The sequence below is a fragment of the Athene noctua genome, chromosome 2 (genome assembly GCF_965140245.1).
Source record: "Athene noctua chromosome 2, bAthNoc1.hap1.1, whole genome shotgun sequence".
NCBI classification, from domain to species: domain Eukaryota; kingdom Metazoa; phylum Chordata; class Aves; order Strigiformes; family Strigidae; genus Athene; species Athene noctua.
In genome coordinates this window covers 157334281-157347213 of record NC_134038.1, presented here as the reverse complement: position 1 = coordinate 157347213, position 12933 = coordinate 157334281, and the positions used below count along the sequence as shown (strand labels likewise).

At 37.1% G+C, this 12933-nt stretch overlaps 1 protein-coding gene across 2 annotated transcripts in view; it reads left to right on the top strand.

Annotated features, from left to right (window-relative positions):
• AVL9 (AVL9 cell migration associated) overlaps positions 1 to 12933 on the top strand; it is a 44420-nt gene that overhangs the window by 13133 nt on the left and 18354 nt on the right. For both annotated transcript variants that reach the window (XM_074900832.1, XM_074900831.1), the window contains exons 2-8: positions 3569 to 3689; positions 5882 to 5967; positions 7696 to 7767; positions 8522 to 8611; positions 8984 to 9050; positions 9708 to 9748; positions 10862 to 10900. In XM_074900832.1, the coding sequence (XP_074756933.1) occupies positions 3569 to 3689; positions 5882 to 5967; positions 7696 to 7767; positions 8522 to 8611; positions 8984 to 9050; positions 9708 to 9748; positions 10862 to 10900 (516 nt within the window). The remainder of the gene's footprint in view (positions 1 to 3568; positions 3690 to 5881; positions 5968 to 7695; positions 7768 to 8521; positions 8612 to 8983; positions 9051 to 9707; positions 9749 to 10861; positions 10901 to 12933) is intronic.

Genomic DNA, 12933 nt, shown 5'->3' with positions numbered 1-12933 from the left:
ATGCATGTGCATATATGTATGGATTTACCTAAAAATCCATTGTATTTAAATAAAAAATGAGCTGCTCCTTCTTTCTGTGAGGAAGGAAAAAGAACTGTGAGACAGTTCTTTCTATAGTCACATCCCATCCCCCTGTCATGGCTGGTCTTGGGATTAAAGTGGAAGATGAGGAAAAAGTAACTTTTTTGAAGTTGCCTAGGAATACTGTACTGTACAGTTTGCACACCCAGGCTGAGAGAAGAATTTTACTGAGGCTCCAGTTATTCAAAAACACAGGATTGAATTGAGCGAGATTCTCTCTACCCCAGAATTATCACTTTTTGCACATGTGCACTGCTCAGTTTCAAGATTTCCAAGAACTGTGGGGTTTTGGCTGGTTTTTGGTTGGGGTTTTTTTAGGTTACTCAGTGTTCTTATAATACTTTGGTTTTGAAATAATGTTTTTTCTATGCAAAGGATTCCTAACTGCAATTGATGCAAGTCTGCAAATTGAGCTGTAGAAATCAAGAAGAATGTCTAAAAGGTGAGGAACAGTTAGGGTGAGTTTCATCTGCATTAATTCGCTCATCTGCAAGTTAGAAGTCTGAGCTAGCTCCCTTCAGAGACAGCGGAAAGAAACAGATCGGATGAATCATCCTATGCAGGTGTCTGTTTTCTGACTGCTTAGGAAAACTGGCTTGGAGATCTTGCTTTTTGACATGTAGTCAGCTGACATGAGTCCGACCTGCAGTGACTACTTGTGGAAAAAGTTCGGCTTAATTCTTTGAAATTAAATACCTGAGAACTCTTAAGTCAGAGGAGGGGTGGAAGTTCTCTAGACCATTGCATGCTGTTGGTGCTGTTGGATTGTCCTTTTTCTTTTTCCTGCTGCTTTGTTACTTCCATCCTTTCAGCCTCCACAATATGAGGTGGTATTTCTACAAGCAGTGACCTATTAAACTAAACAAATGTGATTCCTCACAAATGTGATTCCTCATTAGAAACCAGGGTACTTCTTAAATGGATCCTCTTGGGGAGGGGAAGGAATAGTGTGTCATAATGTAAATTAGGTCTATCATAAACTACATCTGTAAAATAGATTATTTAGGGCCACTTAAGCAATCTTAATTCTGTTTTATCTTAGTTTAATGATCTTCTCTCACACACACATGCATACAGAAATCTCTATATTGGAACATATATTTTTGAAAGAAGAGGACTGATACAAAAGAAGATTATCATCAGTGTCACTAATGCCTATTCAGTTAGTTGAATTTGGAGCAGTCAGAGCCTGCAGAAATCCCTGTTGCTGGGAGTGTCCGATAGCAGTTGAGATGTTGATAGCATATTGTGAGCTAGAACAACATAGTTCTTTGGCAAATTTCATGCTGTCAAAAGAACAAGGGAGCCAGATTTCTCAGCTTTATTCCGGACTTTAAAAAGGGGTATTCCTTAGTGAACACATGTTTTTCATGTAGTTTGAATTGTACTATCCTTCTTTCCTTTCAAGCATGTCTTCTATTTCATTATTTTGGTTGGAATGCAAAATACAATTGTAATTCTGTAAGTGCTTGGAAGCAATGATGCTTTAGATCCTTACAGTATTTCCCTTGTCAGAAATGATGCTTTGAAGGTATTCACTGAAATCTTAAGGGAGCCAGAGTTTCTTCTGTATTCAATGGAAAGAAGCTCCTGCAGAGGATGAATCTGAATTCCTCTCTATTGGCTGTGCAGTGAAAGGAAATACCTGATTCAAGGTAATAGTGTAGATGCTCCTTGACTATCTATGTTTTAAAACTTAAGGACTGTGCTTTTGTTTATTGCTAAGGTTATTTCTCCTGCAATAATCCAGTAATATTTAATGTAAACATTGTTTTCAGCCAGCTAGTTTGAATCTGGACAGTGTTAAATTGTCTAATATAATCCTCTTCTGTATTGCAGACGTGGACATGAAGCTTCTAAAATTTTGATTTTCTTATAGTCTGTGGTTTGAAAAATATAGCAGAGAATTATCAGGATTTATGTGTGTGCTAAATGACAAGCAGTTTCTCTGCTCCTTGTATGGATGCTAATTCCAGTGTTTGTCTCTCCTTGGGAAATCAGATGCTCTTCTGTTTTGCTTAATGGATATTTTGTTTAAAAGGTTCTATGGATTCTTGATAACTAACCACAAGTCAAGGTCTGTATTCCCTCCTCCTTTTCCTGCCAAAATCGATCATTTTTCTATTGTATGTCTTCTTTTCCCACCCTCTTCTTTAATTATTCTTTGTAGGTTACTTACCTTTAGCTCAGGACTTTGGTCATTCACTGGATTTTTTTTTTTTGGTGTGTATTTTCAAGTTCTCTTTTATAATGTGAGGAATAAAACCCCTTGTAATTGATACAGCAGGTAGCAAGTCTGAATTCTTGTGGCATTTTCTTGTCCTTTGTGCTTTTTTCCAAGTTGGCAACACTTACAGAAAGAGTGACACCATGTGTTAAGGTGAAGAATTTCACTTGATTTATTTCCCATTTCTTCTTCAGTACTCTTATCCTTTACAGTATTTTTATTTTATCATCCATCAAATATTAAGATTTTCTGTATCCTTGCTTTGTCATGCTTTTTTAGTTTCCATGTATACATACAAGTAAAATTTCCACGTATACATTTTGCAGGTCACTAGTTTATAAATAAATGTCCTTCAAGAGAAATTGAATTATCTTTGAACAGTTTCTTTACTGATAAATTTGTGTTTAGATTTTGTTCAGTCACTTAAGAAATGCATATCTGGGGGGGGAAAAAAAGAGTTGGTGGAAGTAGCTGGAAACCCAGAGGGGTCTCCACAGGAAAAGAAGATGAAAGGATAGTACTGCGAAGATGCTGGTTATGAGCATCTGTGGTAGACATGTAGTATGGTGCAAGGAATAGAAAGGTTGTCCTTATTTCTAGGAAAAAGAGTAAATGGTAAATAAATGAAAGGTGACATTGAAAGGCAAAATGGAAAAGCAGGATTTCTTGGAGAAAGGAAAAGGAGGCCCTTTAGGCCAATGTGTAGAACACATTGCAGTCAAGGACATAAAAATATTTAAAAGCGGTATCTTGCTGTTAATATAGATTTTGAGATTATTCAGCATCTGGTAGGGTAAAATAGAGGCTTGCATGTGTTTAGTGTGTTACCTAGTCAGGAGCACTTGAGGGGCTTAGAAGCCAAATGTGATTTCAGGATGTGCGTGCCCTAGCAATGACCCCTGCTGACACTGCTTGTGCAGCCGTGTGCTGGTGGCTATGTACATGCGGGGGAGTTGGTATTCAGCTGCTCCATGGTGTTTTCTGCTTGAAGATCTGTTTTGTATTTCACTTGAGAAAAAGGCACTAGGCTGGGTGGAAGAACTGTAGAAGCCAAATCTGCCCAGGGCCTGTCAGTTAGACCACATAGGAGTCAGTGTGTGGGTGCTTTGGAGGAAGAGACAAGGGATGCTAGTAGGAAGAAAAACTTTGGTTTGTACCATTGCTAAAGAAAAGGTGTTACGCTGAATCAGAGGCTTGCTTGTTTGCTAATAGTAGTGTATTCTCTCTTTGCCTCCCATCTGTTTTTGTTGGTTTGTTTAGGTTGAATTTTCTTATCCTCCACTAAAGCCTGGAGAAGGACATGACAGCCACAGTTTACCAGAGGAATGGAAATATTTGCCGTTTCTCGCCTTACCAGATGGCGCTCACAACTATCAGGAAGGTAAGAAACCAGAGAGGAAGCTCTATGTGCTACTTCTACTGAAACCTAAAGAAAAATCCTGCTATCTGAACAGCTGATCAACAATTTTTTCCACTATTAGACTTCCTGGACTTGTTTAAGCTGCAAAATACATTGGCCAATGGTATGTTGCTTCAGAGTTTAAAGTAGATCATAAAGGTGTACCTCCTACATCAAGAAATCAGATACCAGTTAAAGCTTAAGGGTTGCATATCACCTGTGTGTATAGGACAAAACAAGGCTACCAGCTTTCTCAGAAGTTCTTTGAAAGGGGGAATAAACTCTTGAGTAAAACTTAATCCAGTTTTGAGGTAAGGGAAAAATGAAATTCTGAAATTCAGCTTTGTAATGTATGTAGTCATTATGATTTTTTTTTTTCCTCCCCTAATTTAGAGATTCTTAGAATGACCTACAAGTCATTCAATGTCTGTAGAGTAACATATTTTGAAAACCAGTAAACGTAAGGGACAGGAACAGGAGCTTTTGTGTATTTGACAACAGAATGAAGATAGCGATTCCTTTGCCACGTAGTAACCAGCAAGTTCACTGCAGGGGTTTTTTTTGTTTAGTATTTGTTTAGTACTTCTGTGTTTGACAGCAGTTCAGTTCATTACCATGACATTTATATGCATCTTCAGTTTTTTCATCTTTTTTTCTTCAGAGCAGTGAACAAGGAAGTCACTGAAAACATCAAAATCAGGCAAAACCTGTAATACTAATTTTAATAAGTTGGGGGTTTTTTTAACTTGATATACTTGTCTTCCTAATTCTCCAGCTTCCAGAGACCTCCTTTGGAAGCAAAGGAAGTCATATCAAAATAATCCTTTCCCTAGCAGTAATAAGAGTGTCGCTGATTCTGCTCTGGGTCATTATTTTTGTTCAGCTTCTGTGTTGTTAAATACATAATGAGAAGTGGCTACATTCAAAGCTAGGAAAATCGTAGGCAGCTGCACTTACTTGTTCCATCCCAGTTAATGCTCAACTTTGAGCATTTTTGTTGGTGCACTAAAAGATTGTCAATGTATACTTTTATTTGGTAAGAAAAAAAAAGACTTGGCAACAAAACAGATATATATATCCTTGTGTTTTGTAGGCAAGAGCACACATGAACTTGAAACAGGCAAATATGTTTCAAATAGTTATGTTACATTTACTGTAACTTTATTAGGTATCTATTTTTTGAATTTTAAACTAGCTCCCACTGGTAGTTGCATTTTTGCAAAGAGGGTGACTTGGTACAGGAAGTAAGTAGTCTTAAAAGGCTTTCTAAAACCCTGGGTGATCTCCATAATATAATTAAACTTGTTCAAGCTTTGGTAGAAACTGTCCATCTTTCTGTTGGACCTAATGCATATGGGATTGTCTCTTCATTTTGTTACTATGAAGCAAATGAAAAACTACTAATTGGTTTCAAAACAGATTTCATGCATGTTTTGAAAGTCAGTCATAACGTCTTCTCCTTTACTTAGGATTTAACAATTTTTTGCAATAGTAGCAAGCATGTGTGTGTATATCTCAAGCCATGAAAGCCTTTCTCTTGTCATATTTTATAGGTTTTTTCTTTCATGTGACACTTGCACAGAGGCAATAATTATTTTGTGTGAGACTTGGATTCACAAATCCTTTTTGTTAGCCTAGTGGCACTGTTGGATGGTTATCTACCTTGGCAGTGGTAGCAGCTACTCTTTCAACTGTGTATGTCCTCCGTGGTGTTTTTTTGTTTGGGGTTTTTTCCCTCCTGTCTTCATTGCATTTACCACCTTAATGGCATCACACTCCAAGAGTACACCTTGCCTCATCGTGCCTTGTCTTTGCTCTGCCATACTGAATTGGGAAAGCAGCATGCCTGTATGTTTCAGTGGTGTTTCTCTGCTGTCAGTAGCTGCTTCTGAGAAATTGTCAGTGGGCTTATAGAAGCTTGGTCAGGCTAAACATGAAGCTGTTGTCAGAACATGCATATCAGCACAGATGGAGGTTCTTCTACAAAGGATCTTACAGTTTTGAAAAACTAACTTTGGTGTAGGCATAGCTTTATAGATGACTTTTCATTTCTTTTTTGTTTTTAAGTCTCAGAATATAAGTGTGTTGGTATTTTCAGCAGTAAACCTTTTATAAGTAAGTGATGCTGAAAATAAAAACACTGAACTTAAGAAACAGTCTTTTCTTTTTCATAGATACCGTGTTTTTCCATTTGCCACCAAGATGTGGGGATCAAACCACGGTATATGGCGTCTCTTGCTACAGGCAGATTGAAGCAAAGGTAACTTTCCAAGTTGTGAATTATATTAATGAAATAATGGGCTTGATGTATTAACTGCCTTAAAATTCAGTGGCTTGCATTACACCAACAGTCAGTCTTCATAATCAACTTACATTAAAAATCTATGAAAATGGGCATAGTAGCTGCCTACAGAACTTGAGAACTATTTCTTTCCCTTATATCAGCAGGCATATTATCTTTTGAAATGTTCAAGGCAATTGAAAAATATATTTTGGTTCTTGAATGCTAATCCAGGCATCAGCACCAAGTAGCAAAATGAAGCTGCCAGTGTGTCAGGTGGCCAAGTCATGTTTCTAGGAAGTAGGCCTCTTGGGTGGAAAAAGTTGAAATTTCTCCAGTGTGTGATCATGAAGAATTTTATAGTATTTCCTGGGATCTGACCGTACAAATGTAGTGATGTTTCTCTTCATCTACTTTCTTTGCCAAAAGTACTCTTGCAGAGTAGACCAGAGTATTCCCATTCATTGTAGCTGCTTACCAATACTGAACTTTTATCAGTAAAGCTGAAAAACTGGTGAGAGCGACAGTATTCGCCTGATCACACTGAGGAAATTATGTACTTGATCTACTAGAATCTGCCCATGTTTCAAAAGTAGTAATGGTAGTGTGACCTGTGCACTTAGAATTGAGAAGCTACTACAAATTTCTTTAAACATTACTCCCTTTTCCAGTGAAATGCCAATAATCTGGAATGCCCCGTGGGTTTGAATTTTAAATGAGTCTTGTATTCAGAACTATGTACTCTGCTTTAGTGTTAATCATACCTTGGTTGTATTTCAAGTTCCTGTTTATACTATAGGAGAAATTTTACACACACAGATTCTAATTCTGTTTCTTCTGAACTAAATTCATGTTGATTTTCAGCTGAAGTCATTATCTTTGCAGCCAGTCTTCACTATATTCTGTGATTTTAGAGTCTTGCTCTATTTAACTATGCAATAATTTGTATGTATTGTGCTCTTGATTCCAGTTTATGGTTTTTAGTAACCAGTTAAGAAGATAAATAGATGTTTAAAATGAACTCTTTGGAACAAGTAGAATATGAAACAATGTGTTTCATGTGACAGCTCTAGTATTCTTTCCATCTGTCCTTTCTGATGTGTGGGCTGCAGTCTGCACACTTGCTGTTTTGCACAATTAAGTGAATAGCTTAGCTGTATTTCTGCCCCCACCCTTTCTAGGTGCTGTTAAGTGCTGGAACCATTTGGTCTGGCTGTGTAGTTGATTCTGCAGATGGTACCTCCTTATTTTATGAGTGGCTCAAAGAAAATCCTTGATCAAACAATTTCTGGGCAGAGACTTCAACCTGTTCCTTTTTCACAGATAATGTTAGAGATGAATGAGTCATGTGTTGTGGCTTCTCTTCTGTTACATTACCCTGAGTTAAAATGCCATCGCCTTTTCCAGGGCTATTTCCTTTTTCCTATGCTAGTGTCTTTTAAACAGTCCTCTGCTTGTCAGCACAGCTGGTTTTGGATCTTTGCTGTGCACAGTGAGATGAGAACACAACTCTGATATATCAGTGTTATGACCATTTTTACTAGGTAAGGACATGCTGCTGCATGGTTTGGGTATTCCACCACTGAAGGCAGTCAGTTTTAGGATTTTTGTTAAAATAGCGGGGTGGTATGTTGCAACTAAACCCGGGAAAGAATTATTTTTTAAATTCTGTGTGGGTAAAAATACTGTAATACTTTTATTTCTTAGGCATTAAAAGTACGGCAAGCAGACATCACCCGAGAAACAGTACAGAAAAGTGTTTGTGTTCTCTGTCAGCTGGTAAGAATTTTTAACTCCCAAAATGCTTTCAAATAACATATTAAAAATTATTTGTTTTCCATATTCTTGTCTGGAACTTTAGGCTTCAAACATCTCTCTTTAAATTGTTGCAGAGAGTAACAAAATTGAATTGGAAGGCTGTGGCATTTGAGTGAGCTGCCTTGAACTGGTATTTCCTTGTAAGAGTAATTGTAAAAGTGTCTGCCTGTTGTCAGGGACAAGAATATCTATTTGCACTTTTGGTAATACTTGAGTACTACTAACTTTGTTTCATGTAGTAGGATTGCAGGGTTTGGCCACTGTAACTGGAGAGAGTGGCTATTGACAATTGTGAAAGAGGTTTTAAGGTAGTTGCACATACAGCATACTCTTGTGAAGAAACATTTATTTCTGCCTATTTAGCAAAAGCTACTGGTCACCAGGCAGGGAACAGAAATTCTTTGTGACTTAGTTGAAGAAAGAACTATTACTAGAGCTGCACAAGCAGTGTTAAAGCAGGAAAGTACTTTTCCGGAAAGATACTCAGTGATGGTATGCTATGATGTGATGGCAAATGGCAAGAAAATAGAATTATCATTTACCATTTAAATTGAGCACAGGAGAAAGATGCGGTGAGTTAGAAACTAAGGACTGCTCCTCCATGAATTCTGTGTGTAATAATGTGTTTATATAGCAAGATAAGAATACAAGATTAAAATTCAAAATGAGTGACAAAGTTTTCTTCACTTGCTTTTGTGTTTGTTTTTCTTCCAAGCCTTTGTATGGGTTACTTCAGGCAAAGCTGCAACTCATTACACATGCGTATTTTGAAGAAAAAGACTTCTCACAAATTTCAATTCTAAAGGTAACTTTTAAATAACAGCCACATGGAACAAAGCTTTCAGTGTATGGCTACAGACTTCAGGGCTTTTAATTAGTGCTCAAATACTCCATTTGCATAGGTCATTCAGGACTCAGCTGTTGTAATAACTTAATGTGAACTAAATGATCTACCCTAACCTGACAGAGAGTCAACTTTCTGATTTGTAATGAAATACAGGCTGACAATCACGTTCATTCTTGTATCTCCATTGCGTCCATTAGTAAAATCTTTCTTTCTTTCTAGAATAAGACATTGAAATGCTTGAATAAGTGGAATTTATTTATTCTGGATTTTGTGCAACTGTGTGCCATTAACAGCTTCTGGGGTTTTTTGCCTTTCTTCTAACTCTTACAGGAACTTTATGATCATATGAATAGTTCCTTGGGCAGTACTTTGCTAGAAGGGTCACAAGTTTATCTTGGTAAGTGACTTTTTTTGTACAAGCAGTAGAGATAATGTTAATGCTAATCAACACATTCCCTTCCTGAGCTAATTTGTTTATATGCATTAACAGATAAAGCACCAGAGGTCTGTGTGCCTGCACAGTATTGTTATGCATTTCTCTATTGATGGATTTAAATAAATGTCAAATAAATACAGTGTTGCTTTCATAATAGGAGTTAGCTGTAGGTTGAAAGCTATGTTACCTCTTGACCTAACAGTCTGCAAGCAGCTGCTTGGCTGCTTTTGGAAAATAGAACCTTCTTCATTTTTAAATGGAACTCTTTGATGGTATGGGGTGCTCAAGCAATCAATCTAGCTGTTATTTGGGATATTTCCCATCTGATTCTGACTCTTCCTTGTGTTTTCTGAAAGCACAGTGTAGTATTTACTGCAGTGTTTCCATAATGCTGTGTGGCAGCCAACTGGAGTAACTCAGAGCATGACTATTCATGTTATTGTCTTAACTCTTGCTCCTGCCCAAAAGACAGAATTTGATATGAGTTCCGCTATTGAAATAACCAGGTTCACACACATAATAGGTGTCCCCCTCCACCTGAAAAATGGTGGCGAGAAGTAAGTTAGTATCTTCACTGGCTATTAAACTGTAATAATTGCTCTCTTTTTGGTATCTCAGGTCTGTCTCCTCGGGATCTTGTTCTTCACTTTAGACACAAGGTAGGCATTCTTTGCTAGATATATGAAGTACAGCACTTATTTTGTGGAGTAAAATGCTTTGTGAGGAACTGAAAAATAAACATGTCTAGACATACCTGAGCTAGGAGTAAGAAGACTATTTCCTAAGTAGTTCTGGTTACGGCCTCCTGATTTCCCTTCCCCTTCCACCTGCATGACTTCAGTGAAAGTAAGTTCCAGACTGAGAACTTCCTTTGTCTGCTGGATTCCCTGGAGATTTCTAGTTTGTGTGACACTTCTTTAGTCCAAAATGCAGGTGGTATCTCTGTTATGGTTTTGTTTCTATTTCCTGCTTCTTGTCAGATGAACGTGATAGAACAATATTGCTAAAGCCTGTGCAGACACAGCTTGGAGCATTTTTCCCTGTATGTTTTAATTTTGGCAGCTTCTGCCATCATAGAGCCTGAGGGGACTTGCACCTCTCCTTCTTTTTCCTGATGGCTATTGAAATTGAGTGTGTATCCTATGGCTAAGGTACAAATGACATTTATAATCTTTTATTAACTGAGAGGCATCAAGGAAACAAATTGAGAATCTGGATTTCATGGTGTATTTGTACCTGCTCAGTAGATTTTTGGGGTAGAACTCATTTTTGTTTAACTTCAGATGTCTGCCAGTTATGCCCCAGAAGTGTCTGTGTAGAGTCTTTGAATGTGGAGAGTCTGGACAGCCACTTCTAATCTAGATGCCTCATCTGTAGATGTCTAAAATTAGGTGAGATGAATGCTGTTCTTGGTTTCTTGCTGAATTCTTTTCTGTATTTCTGTGGAGAAACTCTTCTAGGTTTATGCAGTTTACTGCATTTTAAAATTCTGAAATTACACAACATATTCTTTCTGGTAAGCTTTGTATGATTCAAATTACACAATTCTTATTCGGGTTTTTCTTTGTGCATCTCAAATGATGTTTCAAAATGTGTGCTCAGGTGGAGAAAGGGCATTGGAACACTGGTTTTCACTGGCCAAATGTATTTGATCATTTGACAATTATGCAGTGATTAACATGAAATCTTGAATAAGAGATTATGCTTGAACTATATTTTTGATAAATGGCATTGGTTCACTCGCAATGTTTTTTGTTTTTCTGTTTTTTCAGGTCTTGATCCTTTTTAAATTGATTCTTCTAGAGAAAAAGGTAACGTTTTGTAGGCTGAGGCAGGTAATTGAAATAGAAATGCAATTTAAAGGGTTTTTTTCATATTTTTTTGTAGAATATACTAGTGAACAAAAAAGTAAAAGTATCTGAAGTCATATCAACACCTTTGCATCTGTATATAAATTGGAAAATTATGTTGAAAGTACCTGTTGTGAGTTGATGTATAAATTTCCCTCTGCTTCTGTCCACACTGCCCCTTATTAATAGCTGCCCCAGCCAGAGTAAGTAAAATGTGAGTACATGTGAGTGGAGAAACTTAACATGTTATAAAAAATAATGGAGGATATACATAATGCAGATAGGTACCCGTGTGAAGGAACTGATGGGAGATGCTGGTACCTAAAAGGGAGCATACACCTTTACAGAGATTCAGTAAGTAGAACTTCTGCTTTGGACTTTAAAAAAGCATACCAAAGGAAACAAGTACTAGGAGTGGCCTTCAGACCTGAATTGCATGGGCACCTGCAGGAGACAATGTAGAGAGCTGTATCTGTTAGGTCATCTTGAACTCAGATGAGAAATTGGTAAAAATTATTGAATTCTAGAATCAGTGCTTTCTTTAGGTTGTTTTACTGCCTCAGAAGCAATGCTATTTTAGTAATTTAAGGGGAATATGCAAAAGGTACAAGCAGATGTGAAAAAGTAGGTACATTTGCTTTCTTCTGCGTGTATATTAATATCCTGGAAAAGAACTTTCAGTGAAATTACTATGTATCAGCTCCCAGACACACTTATGCTGGGAAATTTTTTTTGTTTTGCTCTTTAAAAATTTTTGTCTAAAATTTTGTTTCAGTTTCCAAAATGTCACTTTTTCTTCAGTGAACCTGCTATGTTAAAACCCAGCTTCTTCAGGGTGCTGAGAAGGAACATTAGAATTTCCTGTTAGGTGCAACTGGAAAGTCAGTAGGAATTAATCTGTGAGATACTGAAACAGTTGTGTGGTTTTTTTTTTTTTTTTTCCAAAGTCTATATCCAAGGTCTAAGTATCTTTTGCGAAGCAGTAAATATGGCTTTTAAAAACAGAAGTAGCCACTTCTCCAGAGCTTTTGCATTTGTCAGTTCTGTAAGTTAGATATACCTTGACAGTTCCAAGTATTTATTGAGGAGAATAAATGCAGTTTCTGCATTAAAAAGCCATATACTAAAGACTGCTATATTAAAGACTATGCAAAAGGTATGTTTGAGGAAATATGATTGTGACGTAGTAGGAGTACACATGTAGAAATGTATGTAATCAAGACTCGATGTGCAAGTTTTTTTCTGAAAAATAACAATACATTCTGAAAGTCTACGGTGATTGGGTTTTTTAAAACCATAAGCAGAAAAAATATTTTCCAGTTAAGATTTCGTGGAGTATTTCTACTGATCTGTTTAAAAAATTATGATGGTATTTCATCAGGTCAGCTCAACATTTGGACATTCATAGCTCAGTACAGCATTTAGTTTGTTTCTTTTCTGAAGCTGCTCAAACCATAAGGGGATAAATGCACGAAGAGGGGAGAGGAACGGTTTCCCAAGCATGTTCATATGACTCAAACATACAAAATTATTTTGAAAATAATTGGATGCTTATTGAATAAACCTGCAGGTTGCTTTGTTTTTGTTTTTCCCTAAACTTCAACAGATAGATAACACTTGTAATTTCAAAAAGAAGTGTTTTGGTTTCCTGGCACTGCCTGTTGTCTGGCAGATGTTAAGGTTCCAGAGTAACTGAGAATCTTTATGTTCAGAGACCTTAAATACAATATGCAAGAAGCCACGAGTAATGCCAGTTTTCCTTGAGCTGAAAATGCCACAGATGGATTTCCATTAATCCATAGCAATTTGGATGATGCCTTTCCACAGGCTAAAGGATTTTATTTTTTCACCTCTCAGCTGTTATTAGGCTGGAAGACTACTTCCAGATGGTGATCATTGGACTTTCTGCTGCAAGGACCACCCAGTTTGCTGATGTAAATGTTGTAAGCCATGTAATGGGGTTGGGAGGGGTAAGGAAGTATGCACCCATATAG